The sequence below is a fragment of the Tenrec ecaudatus genome, chromosome 13 (genome assembly GCF_050624435.1).
Source record: "Tenrec ecaudatus isolate mTenEca1 chromosome 13, mTenEca1.hap1, whole genome shotgun sequence".
Taxonomy (NCBI): Eukaryota; Metazoa; Chordata; class Mammalia; order Afrosoricida; family Tenrecidae; genus Tenrec; species Tenrec ecaudatus.
The window spans coordinates 55,272,205-55,289,003 of NC_134542.1; the positions used below are offsets into that span (position 1 = coordinate 55,272,205).

A 16,799-nucleotide genomic window follows, 5' to 3' on the forward strand; every position below is an offset into this window, starting at 1 on the left:
AGTTTATAAGGCAAATTGGTTTTCACGCAACGCGTTTCTATGCATTTTGTTTCCTGACATTAATCACAGCTGCCACAACGTCACGGCACGCTTTCCACTTCTTCCCTGTGCTTGCATCTCCGTGTGTCCTGCTTTGTTATCCCTTCCTTCCTGGCTTCTGAAGGTTGTTGCTGGGGAAATGCTGCTCCTTTGATCACCTAGAGTCGATTTTTTATGGGATGTGTACCTCCCTGTTGTTATTGTTCACTGTAGCGTCTGGGCTATTATTTGGGTGTAAGTTGAGCCATAGAGGAAAGTTCAGTGCCAGGGTTGATGGGTGTCAAAAGATCATAGTTTCAGGAGTTGTGCTCTCTATCAGACCTATAAGGCTAGTCTGAGGATTTGAGTTTGGTTCCATATGTTTGTCCAATTCTATGCAGAATCCCCTCGTATGATCCTTTTCAGAGTGGTCAGTAGTGGTTGTCTCAGGATCATGGAGACTGGGGTTTATGTTGTCCAATAGTCTTTAGACAAACAGTTGAATAGGTTTTTGATATTTTTACGATTCTTTGTTTCTGATAGGGAGAGGCCAATGGTGACAGCTCAGATGAACACTCATGTAGCAGAACAGCAGATCCTTTTTTTTGGCCATTGGTTACATTGAGTTCACTTTATTTGTTATTCATTTTCTTTTTTTAAATTATGTTATTGGGGCTCATACAATCCATACATACGTCAATTGTGTAAAGCACACTTATACATTCATTGCCCTCATCATTCTCAAAACACTCGCTCTCCACTTGGGCTCCTGAAATCAGCCCCTCATTTTCCTTTTTCCCCTCTCCCTCCCCGCTCCCCTTCCCTCATGAACCCTTGATAATTTATAAATTATTATTTTGTCTTATCTTACACCGTCCGACATCTCCCTTCACCCATTTTTCTGCTGTCCATATCCCAGGGAGGAGGTTGTACGTAGATCCTTGTAATCGGTTCCCCCTTTCTGCCTCACTGTACCAGATCTTTCAAACAGCTAATTCGTTCACATTCCCAGGTTAAAATGATCTGAAATAGTATGTCATTAGGGAGAATAGATGACAAAAACACAAATCAGTCACTATAGCCTGAATTGTGACACCTGCCAGTCTCCACCCCATCCCTGGTCAAAGTATGTGTCATCTTCAATGGGTCTGATTCTCAGTGGTTGGCAATGATCTCCCATGATGTATCATTTAATGAATTGTAAGAAGGTTTCCAATTCTAATTAACGTCTGGCTCTTCTCAGGACAACAACATGTTCCACTCTGATGCAACCTTTAAACGCTCAACATGCTTTCCATATGTCTTTACCCCACACAGGTGATCCTCTAATAGTCCAGGATTCCACTGCCCACTTTCCTTACCATTTCCAGGCCACTGTTCGCTACCCAAATTAAGTAAAAACCAAACATATGGACTCTCATCATGATCCAATTCTTCCATCACAGTTAGGAAAACCACGTGCAGTTCAGCTGACCTGATCTTGCCTTTGAGCTGACCTGATCTTGCCTTCTTCAATTAGGGTCTTTCCACCTGTTGGTCTTAATGTAGTAGATTTCTATATTAAATGTTGTCCACACACGGGAGCTATCATCAGTGAAATAAGCTACCATCTACTGATCAGCAAAAGGTTGTTCATAAAGCAATATCCATGTAGCAATGGGCTCTGGCAGCTTCTCAGGTAGTGTCAGGGTAAGACCGATAGGAAAAGAGGTTGTTACCTACTCATGGCTATAGTAGATGCCTCCTGTACTCCTCTAGCAGCATGTTCCTGTGTGACCATTTCTATTTTATTAGGAAACCATTTGAGGCACTAACTTCCTTATTTGAGTGTTTCTCCAACATCAGACAAGACTTTATGGGTATCTCAGGTCTCATGATGGTTTTATATCCTTCTGTCATTGATAGTCTCAATCATTTCCCAGTAGCCAGTGCAAGATGAGTAATTGTCTTTCAAATTGTCTGTATTTTATTGCAACTGCTAGCAACATTTTAGAACAAGATCCCAATGGTCATTGTCTGGCAGCGCTCTCAGGTTTTTGCCATAAACTCCAGTCTGCATAAGCATGAAGGGCAGATACCTCCAAAATCAGGTGTGCATCTGCATCAGAAGGGCCTACAGGCAAGGAGAAGGCAACTGCTTTCTCCAACTCAGACACACCTGCTGTTTCTCAGGTCCCCTTTAAAATGCAGTTGTCTTCGGAATGGTTGTACAGATGCGCACCAGTACTATTCCCAGATACAGAATTGCAGCCCTCCAGAATACAAATAGGCCAACCAAACATTGAGCCTCCTGCCTAGTCTCGGGGATATGTCAGGTGGCTCAAGGTAGGGCCTATCTGTCACAAGGAGCAAATGTCACAACTTGCTCCTGCCCAAGTTATTCCCAAGAATTTGTTTGGGGAGAGTCCTGGATTTTTGTTGGATTTATTAACCAGTGTCAATTGGCCATGAGGGCCACCACTGTTTCCAGGTGTGTCTTCGTCTGTTCTTCAAAGTTGATACTGACATAATAATATCAATGTAATGTTTCACTACATGTGGGATCAGCATCAAGTCTGAGCATCTTCTAAACATACTGTTCCAGAAAGCTGAAGCAATAGTGAAATAGTGGTAGAAGTATATTGTGGTTCTTCCTAAGTAAACACAAACTGTGTTTCACTGTTTTCTGAGACAAGAATGGAGAAAACAGCATTTGCAAGATCAATCCCTGAGAACCAGTCACCTTCAGCCTGCTGTATCTTCGGCAGCACTGATGGCGTGTCTAGAACAGCTGAATCCACGGGTGGCACTACTTGATTTAGGCCTGCATAATCTATTGTCAACCTACACGAGCCATCTGCCCCTTTAACAGTTCTTCAGAACCGCTAGCCAGAGAATCTGTTGGTACCAACACGCCAGCCTCTACCATGACTTTAATCAAAGTTTGTTGTTGTTAGGGCTTTGAGTCGGTTCTGACCCATGATGATCCTATGGACAACAGCAGGGAACACTGTCCAGCCCTCTGCCCTTCTCGCAACTGGTCCTGTGCTTGAGCCCACCGCTGCCGCTGCAGCCACTGTGTTCATCTGTCTCCTTGAGGGCCTTCCTTTTGTTAGCTGCCTCTCCACTTGACCGAGCACGATGCCCTTCTCCAGGGATTGAGCTCTCCTGACCACAAACTGTTCCAGATTAACAACCTGAGTGGGTTCAGGCAACTGTAATGGCTCCCACTTCGAATGTCCAATCAATACTGGCCTAAGAGTCGACTTACACACCTTCAGTTTTATTTCCCAGTAATCAGGTTACATTGGGTGACCATGTAGAAGGAGTTTCCTTGGTTACCATATCTGTCCTGAGCTGGGTAACAGGTACACTCATTGGATAAATATTCTGATCATCAGAAAGCCATTCTAGCACTGTTCCCATAAGCAACACATTAGCTGATTTCACTGGAATGTGCCATTGAGGACTTAGCGGGGAGAGGGACAGTTTCCCTTCTCAGGGTACATAAATCTCACTACAAATTGTATTCAGTTCATCAGGCTGGCTGCCCTGTCTGGGTTAACCTTCTGTGGGCCTGGATTTGCTAATACCATTATGACCGTTCCATAATAAGCTGCAGGTCTTGCATCAACTAGACACACTCTTCCATTCAGTAGTAATCAAAATGAACGGTACTGCCTCTACACTAGTCATGTATACAAGCCGCTGTAGTAACCGGTCCCAGAAGCTGACAACACCTCTCTACAAACTGAAACACTGCTTTACATTAATACCCCTACTTTCAATACCTTCTTGGTTTTCCAGGTTCCTTTTTAGTGACCAAACATTGTAGGAATATTTCCTGTTTTAAGCATTTTTCCTTTCTGCCTCAGCCCAGAGACAAGAGTTCATAGGCCTGACAGAACTGGATCTGGGTCTGATTCAGTTCTCAAATTTGCCCCATACATTCTTTCCCCCTGTTGTTGCACCTACTTTTGATGCCAGAAACAAAGGAATTGCATGGCTTGTCCTGTCCTTACCATGCTGTATTTCCACATGCCTCCAATGAGTTAATTCCCCGGGAGTTAGAACTACATCCACCAAATCCTTATCTTGCAAATAGCTTTTACTTTGGGTAATAGATTACAGCATAACAGCTGCTTTAATCATGGGTGTTTTTTATTATTCCATCCAGAATCCAAAGGTCTTTAACATTTTCTAATCTACCATATATGCCCGTGAAGAAGATGAATTTTCCAGCACATTTTTAATGCAGTTCTTGTGGTTAAACAAGGTGCCTCGGCGGATATTCAGGTCTGCTTATACTCTAGTATATACGGTATTCTTCTTTTCCAAATACCACATTTCCTCCACCACTCTGACACCAACTGTGGTAATGATTTACTTTTAGAAGAATTAATGCCTACTGCCAAGGGTTAGGATATTAAAGATTTTGCAAGTGTCCAACTTTTCCAAGATGTTATACCACTCCATTTTTCTCCCTCTTAGTATGTCCCTGCATGTCCCTGGGTTCTGCAATTTGGTACGTCTCACAGAACTCATGAAGCTGTAAGGAAATGACTCACATGGCTGTGGGTGCTACTTAAGTCCCAAATGAAGATTCATTTCAGTCAGATGGCTGGAGACGCTGGACAAATGAGGGCAACTCAAGTCCCCAGAATCAACAGTCAGGCAGAGGCGAGCCATACAGAGGGCGCAGCATCAGGAGCCAAAATCAAAGCAGGTCTTCCTGCTTCTATCAGTGCTTAGTCAGATAATGGAGTCATAAGAGGTAAATCTTTGGTGGAGGTGTAGTTTTTGTCTTTAGCAGTCCACATCCCAGAGAAAACAAAAGAGCGGATTTGAGTCACACCTTAGTGCAGTGGTTCTCAACCTTCCTAATGCTGGACGACCCTTTCATACAGTCCCTCATGTGTGGTGACCCCCAAACATAAAATTACTTTCGTTGCTACTTCATCACTGTCATTTTGCTACTGTTATGAATCGGGCGACCCCTGTGAAAGGGTTGTTTGACCCCAAAGGGGTCGCTCGAGACCCACAGGTGAGAACCGCTGTCCTAGTGTAAGATGGAAATTTTGCATACATCCCACCCTAATCATGTCCATTAACATAACAGAAAACTTCTTCCCAAATGGAATTATAACCACAGGCATTGTTGTTATTGTTAGGTACTATCAACTCAGTTTTGATAAAGAGCCAACTTATATAGAACAAAACGAAGTCCTGCTGGTCCTGCAGCATCCCCATAATTGCTGTGAATGCTGGAGCCTACTGATGTAGCCTCTGGGTCAATCCATCATGTTAAAGATCTTCCTCTTTTTTACTCTCCGACTTTGTTACTAAACATGATGTCCTTTTCTAGGGACTGGTCTCTCGTGATAATGTGTCCAGTGTGAGATGAAGTCTCACCACTCCAGCTTCTAAGGAACATTCTGGTTGTCCTTCTGAGACATTGTACGATTTTTGGCAGCCCATGGCATTTTCAGAAATCTTCAACACCGTGATAATTCAAATGTATCCATTCTGTTGCAGTCTTCCTAATTCAGTGTTCAACTATTCATATGAGGTCATTGAACATACTATGACTTAAGTCAGGTGACCTTAATCCTCAAAGTGACATGCTTGCACTTAACACTTTAAAGAGGTCTGTGCGGCAAATTTAACCAATGTAGTTATCATTGATAAAATTTACAATATGCCACAGAAACAATTACAGCTACAAGGGTTATAATACGGAACTGACTATATCATATGCTACATAAGTAGAATGCTTGGCTATAAGCATCAAGGAAAACTACCAAGAATATAAAACTGGAAGGATAGATTATAAATCCACATACTTGAAATAGTTCAAATACTTTCTCTACCCTTTTATGATAAACAAAATGTTATTAATTAAATTCTGAAATGTACCCATAATGAATACAGTTTTTTTCTAAATAAATATAACAAATCACATCCTGTATCTAGTGCTGAACTGCAGCATTTACTTTACCTTGTGCTTTCTCAGTGTATCCAGATCATGAGCAGCATCTTGTGACCCTGTAATAAATAAATCATTATTACCTTAACATATAAAAGAATCAACCTTTCCAAATAAATATTTATAGCAATTTATGTTTTAAACAGAAACTCCCATCTAAAAAAATCTTGGGAGGACCTCAGTCTTAATTTCTAATAGACAATTTAGTATCTCTCATCAAAAAATTATTTACCGTAAATCTGCTCTTGGACTCATGACATTCCAGTTTTAGAAATCTGTCCTAAAGTCATACATGTTGAAAAGATTTATGTATCAGGCTTTTCATTATACTACTGTTTAGAAGTCCAATGACAGGAGTTCCACCAAGTTCAATCCATTGCCATTGACTCAATTCTGACTCATAGTTACCTGTAACTTGAAGCTATAAATCTTTATGAGAACAGAAGGCCCTCCTCTCTCTATCGAAAACCCTGGGCTTTGAACCTCAGACTTTGCAGCCAGCAGTCCAACACATACTCAACAGTACCACTAGAGCTCCTGCATGATGAAGGCCACATTAAATTAAATGAGTTAATTATGTGGTAAAATATATGTAGCTATTAGAAAACATTTACTTGTGCAGAACTATGTTTTCAATACACTCTAGGTGATACAAGCAGGTTATGCCACCAATTTTGTTAAAATAGAACTAGACAAAACAAAAAGATATACACATGTTTTAAAATAGACAGGAAAGGCCCACCAAGCCTTGAGGACAATATCCCTGCTCAGAACAGCCAATGCACAGAGAGGACCTTATGGCTGGCCCCACTATGAGACACAACATCCCCCGATGACCCATGGCCCTACGGGGGACAACACTAAAGACAGTGTCGGGATTGCGCCCACATGGAGGCAAAACACTAAGGGTGTGCGGCAGAGCAGCGGGAGGAGTAGCACACAAGGGAGTGCCAAGGATAGACTTTGGAGACAGGGTGTGGCACCCCATAGGATTTGACCAGAGGACAGTCCTAGAGGTCAACAAACAGACCTTGAACTATTTACAGGTTTTTCTTTCTTTCTTTTTTTTTTTTGCCATTGATTTTTGGTTGTTGTTGTCATCCTTTTGTTTTCTTTTGTCGCTTTGTTTTGCTATATCTTGGGGGTTTGGTGCATATTATTATATCTGCAGGTCTATCTAGATAAGATAGGCTGGATGAACAGTCTGGAGGAGAAAACAATGGGACCTATGGTTCCAGGGGGACATGGGAAAGGGGGAGGGGGAGGAAAGGAGGTGGTGTTGACTAACTCAAGGACAGGAGAACAACAAGTGATCCAAAGTTGAGGGAGATGAGGGTGTAGGAGGCCTGGTAGGACTTTATCAAGGGCAAAGTAACCAAAAGAAATCACTGAAACCCAAATGCAGGCTGAGCATGATAGTAGGACGAGGGAAGTCAAAGGAAATAGAGGAAAGAACTAGGAGGCAAAGGGCATTTATAGAGGTCTAAATAAAGGCATGTACATATGTAAATGTATTTATATATGAGGATGGGGAAATAGATCTATGTGCATATATTTATAGGTTTAGTATTAAGGTAGCAGATGGGCATTGGGCCTCTACTCAAGTACTTCCTCAATGCAAAAACACTTTGTTCTATTAAATTGGCACTCCACAATGTTCACCTTCTCTACACAATCACTGAAGACAAATGTGTACACAAGCAAATATGGTGAAGAAAGCTGATGGTGGCCAGTTATCAAAAGATAAATTGTCTGAGGTCTTAAAGGCTTGAAGGTAAACAAGCGGTCATCTAGCTGAGAAGCAACAACGCCCACATGGAAGAAGCACACCAGCCTGTGCAATCACGAGATATCAAAGGGATCAGGTATCAGGCATCAAAGAACAAAAAATCACATCATTGTGAAGGAGGGGGAGTGCAGATTGGGGACCCAAAGCCCATCTGTAGGCAACTGGACATCCCCTTACAGAAGGGTTACAGAGAGGAGACAAGCCAGTCAGGATGCAAAGTAGCAACAATGAAACAAACAACTTTCATCTAGTTCTTAAATGCTTCCTCCCCCTCCCACCCACTATCATGATCCCATTTCTATCTTACAAACCCTGCAAAGGATGTACACTGGTACAGATAGGAACCGGAAACACAGGGAATCCAGGAGAGATAATCCCTTCTGGACCGGTGGTGAAAGTGGCAATACTGTGAGGGTGGAGGGAAGATGGGGTAGAAAGGGCGAGGCGATTATAAGGATCTACATTAACCTCTTCCCTAGGGATGGGCAACTGAAAAGTGGGTGAAAGGAGACATTGGACTGTATGACACATGATAAGATAATAATAAGTTATAAATTATCAAGGGTTCATGTAAGTTTTTTAACTTACAAAAGAATATTTTAAAAAATCAAACACCCACGAAAAGATCTAACGCCAGCTGGTTTGGGAACACCCAGAAGTTTAAAGAAACACTGTTGTTCCATAGGATCCCACCCACACTCCAGTCTTCCCGTTCAGATCGCTCACTGGAAAAACGGCCTCTAGTTAAGAAGCGAGGTCACAGGGGAGAGCAGTTGAATTGAAACAAGTTATACAATTGAGACGACAGGGGATTCATTATTTCAAATATTATGCATTCTTGAAATAGGTACCATTTCCAGTAATTATGAGAATTTTGTTCTTTTCTTTTTAAAAATTTCACCTAGCTGCAAAATCAGCTGGTTTCTAGTACATGGCTTTAGGTAGCTGCTCTGGTGACACTGTGGTTATACTTTAGGACTGCTTACCACAAGGTTGGCGGTTCAAACCCACCAACCACTCCATGGAAAACAGTTGAAGTTAACTCATCCTGTGAAGATTTATAGCTTGGAAACCTTATTCAGGGCCGCTCTGAATGGAAATGATGCAACAGTAGTGGGTTGATGAATACATTCTTGGAAACCCTAAGAAGCAGTTAGTTCTACTCTGTCCTATATGAACATGATGAGCCTGAATTGACTTTAATGGCAGTGGGTGGTTTTTATTTTGTTGGGGGTTTTTGTTGGTTTGTTTTGGCTCACAGAATGGTCCTGATTCTATGTACTCATAAAAAGGCCAGTTCATCTCTTGATGATACCAAAGTCACAGGCCCCTCGGTGAGCCCACATCCATTGCATTCCAGTAGAATTCTGACTTACAGCAACACCATAGGTCAGAGAACTGCCACGGAGGGTTTCCACAGCAGTAATCTTTATGGAAGCAAACTGCCTATCGTTTCCTGAAGCAGCAGGTGGTTTCAGACACCTAATCATTCGGTTACATACTTTAACCACTGCGCCACTAGGACTCCTACCACACAGCTTTCGTGTGAATTAATTTTGGATGGTAGATAGGTATGTGCGGTGTTGTTCTGTGTAATGTTTGACACATTTGAATAACTTCCTCATTTTAAAGGAATTTGCTCAGTTGTCTATAGGAAATCTTACACCAAACCAACCTGACTTCTATAGAGTCATTTTTGACGCCTAGGGACCCTGCAGGACAGAGTAGAACTGGCTCCGTTTATGTTTGAGCCTTTAAGGGAGCAGAGAGCCTCAACTTTCTCTGGCAGAGAGGCTGGTGGCCCACTACGTAATCCACCAAGCCTGGAAGTCTTACGCATCTCCCAAGCCCACAGCTACTGGTCAGTTCTAACTTTTAGGGACCCCACAGGCCAGAGTAGGATTGTTCTTTAGGGTTTCCCAGGCTGTAAACCTTTACAGAAGACAGTTGTCACATGTTTCTCTCATGGGGTGGCTGGCAGACTCAAATCTTCATCCTGTCAATTAGCAGGCAAGTCATCACCGGGGCTCCTATACAAACCTAGACATCAGTTAAAATTCATACTAAAAACTGAAAACTAAAAGTCTATCTTATGCACAATAAAAATAATATGAAGTTAATAAATGGGAATGATAAATAGGAATGAGAAGGTCTAAGAAAAGTAACAATGTCGTTATATTTTAACATGACTTAAATTACTACTGTTCATTACTTCAGCAAAGCAGCGTTATAGAAATGCTACAGATGAGCAGAGTGGTTTATAAAGAACGCAGATACATACCCTATTGTTCAATATCGTGCAAGCATAGTGGAAGCATCATAAAATAAGAGCTCTGGAATCCTGTTCTCTCTTTAAAGAGACCTTCCTTATGCAAGCACCATATGTGGTATACATTTTGATATAATAATTCATAATTTCCTTTATAATAATTATTTCATCATCTCAAAATAAAATAAAAGAGTTCTTTGACTACTAAAGAGGGAAATCATATTCCAAAGGAAACGGGACATAAATTCATTGGAGCGAATATTCACCCAGATAGAGAAGCATGAGTAGTAATCAGAATTAAGTAACGTAATGTTTATGAAAGAACTTTATAAGATAAATAGCTATGCAAAAATAACAGTGAACAAGAGTCATAGAAATCTTCCCCTATGACATCATTAAAGCTTTTCATCAAGTATTAAACAGAAGATCTCAAAATCTCACCAGTTGCAATTCTTGCCAAAAAAATGGATATAAACAATATAACAGTATTTTTTACTACCCAAAAGAAATGGTCATTTTAATTTTTATAAAGTTTGGGCTTAAGAAAAATACTAGGGTTTGTGCTGTCAAAATATAATTTTGAAGGGCTAAGAGCAGAAGTGTCATTTGCCACAATCTTTTATCAAATGATTAGCTATCCATGGGCCTAAGTAAGACATTTAAATGCACTAGCTGTGTGAATTTATAAACTATAAAAGACAAACAACATTTTTACAGCCATTTTCTTTATTCCACACCAAAAACAAAAGTGCTGGCAGGAAGTTGGTTGTACTGCTCTGAAGAGGTAGAAGGAATTCTAAGAAACAACCTGAAACAGCAGCCCATGTTCTAGAGCAGTGGTTCTCACCCTTCCTCAGGTCGCGACCCTTTCATACAGTGCCTCATGTTGTGGTGACCCCCCCCACCATACAATTATTTTCATTGCTACTTCATAACTGTAATTTTGCTACTGTTGTGAATTGGGCGACCCTTGTGAAAGGGTCATTCAACCCCCAAAGAGAAGACCAAATCGGATCAGACACAGCCCCTGCATGATTCCTGTAGAAGAATGTCAGCTGGGTCCCTCAGGAACAAGGTTCTTGTAACAGCGGAAAATGGTCTCTCTCTCAGAAGAAAGAAGGTTGTGACTGATGATGTATCTCATTTCCTAGTCCAGAGGGGGAGCCATAGAAAGACTAGTCTTAAAGGTTCACCGAAGCCTCTGGAAGGATGACTGATACACCAAAATCTTAACAAAAAGAGTCTATGCTATTATTGCTAAAACAGTAACAGCAACAGCAAAACAAAACAAAACAAACAAAAAACAACCAAATAAACAAAAGCCACACCAAATGAAAACCAATTGCTTTTGAGTTGATCCTGAGTCACGGCAAGCCCAGGTGTTGGAGAGAGGAGCTTGTTTCCAGAGGTCTCTCAAGGCGGGACCTTTGATAGCATCCCATTGTTAGGTCTTTTTCTGCAATGCAACACAGGCCGCTTTCACTGCCCATCTGCTGATAGAGATGGGCAGTGTACCTGTCTGCAACACCCAAGACTGCCATTATTACGATAAGAGAAGTCAAATAACTGAAATATCAACCTGGGCAGAAGGCTTTGGGGAGTACTGGAGAGGGCAATTGTATTAGTTCATCTACCAAATTAGATCTGAAAGCGCAGACCATTTGAGCGAATCTAGTACACAGACAGGGAGCAGGGCTTTGGCATCAATTAGATTTGGCCTTGATTCCCAGCTCTACCATTCACAAAGTGTGTTACTTGGGCAAGTTATTTAACCAGCTGGAAATCCCAGTTCTTATTTGTAAAATGGAGCCAAAAATCCCCACTTCACTGCATACTTAATAGGAGTGAGACCCAATTCAGTACCCTTTCTGTGACCTACAGGCCTAATTGTCTAAATATCGGCAAGCCATTCCATCTTTATGAATCTTAATTTCTCTATAAATGACATTGTATTAACATATTGTTGACTAATTTTTTTAAATTTTAGTTATTGACAAGAGTATGGCCTGGAGTACTTTTTAAAAAATTAATGCACAATAGTTGAAAGTAGGTTTACATCATTACCCGTTTATAAGTAAAGAAATTAAGACTTATAAAGATTAAATGCCTTGTCGATACTTTGGCTTTTCCATAATACAAGAATTAGTAATACTGTCAGATTCCTCCCTCTGAAATGAAACTCATCTACTACTTAACCCTCCAAAAATAGACACCACGATTAGATGTGCTTGTCCATACATGCATTCATATGGTTTGTAAAAGTTCAACAGGTAAAACAAACGCATAGTTATTTCAATTATTAAATTTTCTAGAACTAAGGGTTGTTACTTGTTACCTTTGCTTCATAAAAGCATTCTTTTAAATTTGATGATTTAAAAGAATCAAAAGGCTAAATTCTTTTATGATCCAAAATACACCAACTTCCTCCAGAGAAAATTTTAAATCCTGGGAGAAAATTTCTCTAAAATTCAAATGACTTGTCCCATATGCTACTAGGATATATTTTTCCTTATGTATTGTGGGGCAGAAACCTATCGAACTTCCATACCCCAAAACGGAAACACTTCCATTTTTGGAAACATTTCCATTTCTTCAGAAGGACAGCTGGTGGCATAGATTATTACACTACGGGGAAAGTAAAGAACCATGGTATATAAAAAAATAGGACTCAATGACTTAGTGGCAAATCAATATACTCACCCATGAGCAACCATGGCTTAATAACGCCAACTTGCAGGTCCAAGCTATGGTCCTGCACGTACCCACAGCCACCCCCACTGCTTGGCTCTATTTCTTCCAAAACATGCATTCTGGCATCTTTCCATGATTCTATAATTTTCTTTCCAGTTAGCGTGGTCACCCTGGTGCATTGCTTCCTGAGATTATTCCGGGAGAACGCTTTAATTTCCTGGTTAAGGGAGTGCATGACATGAGCAGGAACAAATGCAAGTCACGAGACAGGCTGACCTGCTGGTCCCTATGGCTCAGGTAACAAATGCCCCCTTAGCAGGGCTCCCTCCTCCAGGTGCACAGCGGCCAGGCGCCCGCGCGGCAATGGAAGCTGCCGTGTGATTGGCCGATGAGAAACGGGCGCTGATTGGGTGCAGTTTCATCTTTCTGCCCAAACAAAACCTGCGTCATCTCTACAGATTCGAGGCATATGCCAACGACTTTTCTTATCCTTGCTGTTTTCATCTAGGTGTATTATACAAACGGAGTGACTTCGTGGGAGCCAGCGCTGAGAGTCCCTCGCTGCTGCGTTAAAAGCAGCGGCTCCGAGTGACGTCACTAGCAGGCGGGGCGGTGGAGGGTCCGGATTGGCGGCGCAGTCCCGTGGCAAACCCCCCTCCTAGGCGGAGCCTCGCTGGCCGCCGGCTTCTAGAGGGACGAAGACTAACGTGGCTCCGAAGGCGTGGTGGGGATGAGGTCAGAGAAGTGATAGGGACTGTGGATGTTATTCGGAGCGAGATGGGAAGCCACTGGGATGACGTAGGAGACACCCCACCCCCGCCGTGATGCGTGTTGCCCAGTGAGTGGTGCCTGCTTGCTGTCGCTACTGCTCAAAGTATTGACCACTATCTATCAATCCTGCAGGGATTGCCTGCAAGACAGAGATGCCTCCTCTGAGAGAGACTATGCGGACCTTAAATGTGGCTTCGCCTTTCCTGTGCCCTTCACACTTTCTCTTTCTGCCGGTAATGCCAAGGGGAACTGCCTAGGTAAAAGGGTTGTATTTTTAAAATAAAATCTGAAAAAGAAACTGATTTCTTAATTTTAATTACTAAGAATTATGTTTTGTATGCAGACTGACAAGAATTTAACATTACGGATTCTCCAAGTTCCCTGCTCCATTTTCAGCATCTGACAGGGCCTTTATGCAGTAAACATACACTCTATTCATAAGAAGCATTGCAGCAAGTCTTTCCTTACAGGGACTTGGAGATCATCCAGGGCACATTCGAATTTACACGACAGATAAATTATATAATCTGCTTACAAAGGAATTCTCTGTTTTGCAAAGGAGATAACAATATTCCTTTGAGTAGTAATGTTTCTTAGCTCTCTTAAAGTTCAATTTTAAGTGAATTTGACATGATGTATAAATACATGGACTGTGAGGAAATTCTATTTACAAAAACATATTCTCCAACACTGCACTGAAATTTTGGTTGTTGCTGAAATTGTGGAACCAAATGCCTTTCTCCCTGTTGGAAGAAGAGTGACATTTCAGCCCAGGCCATCTACAGAACTATAGTGTAATATTTAATATGGCTCTTCTTGCCATAGGCCTCCATTTTGTAATGTGTTGTAAATTCTAGCCTCTTAAATCTGTGATTATAACCCTGTTTTGGAGTGAGTTATCTGTTTTTCTAATGAGGCAGGAGTAATGTGGGATATAAATTGAGTCCCCACTAGAGGTGTAAAACTCAAATCATTACCTTTTGCTTGTTTGGGAATGTGGTCTGCAGATTGGTCTTTGACACAAATGTTGGGATAAGTGTTGGTGGTTAAACCATAAAGTCCCCCTGTTCAAACCCACCAATCGCTCCATCAGATCACCATCAGGGTATATGTTCCTGTAAAGATTGACAGCCTCAGACACCCAATCTAGGGTCACGCTCAGTTGGAATAGATTCCACAGCGGTGCATTTGGTTTTGGTTTCTGCTTGATATCATGTTAAAACAAGGGCTGACTTCTGGTTTTGAGATGGTCCTTTAATAGGCAAATCGTCAGCAGCCTGCTCAATTGAGAAAAGCAAGAAGTTGGGATCACAGACGAGCTAAAACTAGACCCTGCCCACCTAGATGAGCAGAAGTAATGTTCTCCTACACCAAATGTTTAATATCCGAAGGCAAAAACTACCCTCTGTCAAAGCCCAGGAGCTGGGCAAGACCCTATCTTTGTGACCACATCCTTTCTGACTGAGCATGCACCGAAGACTTGGGACGAGTCACTGGAAATGAACAACAATCAACACTACCTACTGCCCTATTAAAACCTGGCCCTGGACTCAGGAAGTCAACTGGGCCTAAGGTGAGCAATTCTGAAAAAGTCCAGTCTCTTGCTCTGGTCCTGCTTCTGGCTTTCCTCTGCCAGAACTCTAGCTCTTGGCACTTGAACCAACTGTCTGGCCTGTTCACCAGCTGCCCTAGCCTTATGAGTCAACAGCCCATTTGGTAAAAATGAAGAGACTCGTTTAGACAGACATCTGAGACTTGTCCTCATCCACAGCCACCTGAGCCATTTCTTTGATGTTCGTGAGTTCTGTGAGGTGTTGAAGCAAACTGCAGAACCCTGGGACATGAAATAGAACACCGAGAGGTAGTATGAGGGTCTTGGGACATCTTCCACTGTGGCCTCATTGCAACCAGCTTGGTAAAAATCCTAAAAATGTTATTTTATAGGGACACTCTAAAACAAAGAACTTAAACAATCATAAGTTCATCAAAAACAATACTAACACTGAATCAAATCAATTAAGCATAACAATTGTTCAAAACAATGACCAAAAATAACTGTCAATTATTGAGCACTTATTGTCTGCTCGTTACTGGGTTTATCGGCAATGTTTAGCTTCTTAGTGGCCGGGTGCGCACAGTTGCTGCACACATTTTACCCCATTTGATCTTACCATATGCTTAAGATGTAGATGGAATTAGAATGGCCTACAGTTCGTGTACAACTGAAGACACCCAAATGCAGAGAAGTCAAATAATTTCTGGTAAGTTTAGAACCACTAACAAAATATAGGTTTGTTTCAGCCCAAAGTTTAGTCTTTAATTTCTATGGCATATGTGTTAGTCCAGGTAGACTAGAGGAAACAAATCCATAGACACTTATATGTGTGTAAGAGAGAGTTTTATACAAAAGGTACATTAAGAAAATATCCCAGCCCAGGCCAGATCAAATCCATAAGTCTGATATTAGCCCATATGTCTGATACCAATCTATAAAGTCCTCTTCTGGCTTATGAAACACATGCAATGATGTGAAGCAGGCAGATCACAGGCCAGTAGGTGGGAAGTCTTATAAATCAGTGGTATTGTAAGCATCTCAGCGTTGGCAAGGATCTCCACTCGGTTTCTCTAACACCAAGGACTGCTTCAGGGGAAGTCCATGTGGCTTCTCTAGCCTAAGGCACTAGCGTAGTTACATGTGTCTTGTCAGGTGCAATATCTCCCAGGGAGTCAGCAGAGAGAGAGAAATGTCTCCTGCCGCCAAGAAGGAAAATCCAGATTTCCCAGAATTCTCAGGAGAAAACCATGCCCACACAGAGGCCTCCTTGGCTATGATGTGATTGAAAGACTAGACTCCACCCCTTCACTCTTAATCCTCTCAAGTGTCAAATTGACACCAGCTTATGTAACTACCACAGAATACTACTCTGCCTTCAAAACATGAGTAGTTAACATATATTTATTGAGCACCTACTATGTGCCAGGTACTATTAAGGCACAGGGGATAAATCAGTGAAGAAAAACAAAGTCCTTACATTCATAGAGCTTATATACAAGTTGGAGCCCTGGTGGTGCATAAATTAAACCTTTGACTGCTAACTGAAAGGTCAGTGGTTCAAACCCACCACCCCATTCCACAGGAGAAAGATGCAGTGTTTTGCTTCCATAATTATTGACAGCTGTAGAAACCCTATGAGGGTAATTATCTGTCATAGGGTCACTGTGATTCAACTCAATTCAACAGCAACAAATTTGGCTTTTGGTTTTATATCCAAGTTGGATGTGATGGGTGTCAGATA

General features: G+C 41.7%; 1 protein-coding gene across 1 annotated transcript in view; it reads right to left on the bottom strand.

Moving 5' to 3' along the window:
- DUSP19 (dual specificity phosphatase 19) overlaps positions 1-13,459 on the bottom strand; it is a 30,786-nt gene extending 17,327 nt beyond the window's left edge. The window contains exons 1-2 of the mRNA XM_075529485.1: positions 12,742-13,459; positions 5,996-6,042 (exon numbers count right to left, since the gene is read on the bottom strand). Of these exons, the coding sequence (XP_075385600.1) occupies positions 5,996-6,042; positions 12,742-12,967 (273 nt within the window). The 5' untranslated portion in view covers positions 12,968-13,459. The remainder of the gene's footprint in view (positions 1-5,995; positions 6,043-12,741) is intronic.
- Positions 13,460-16,799: the final 3,340 nt, after the last annotated feature.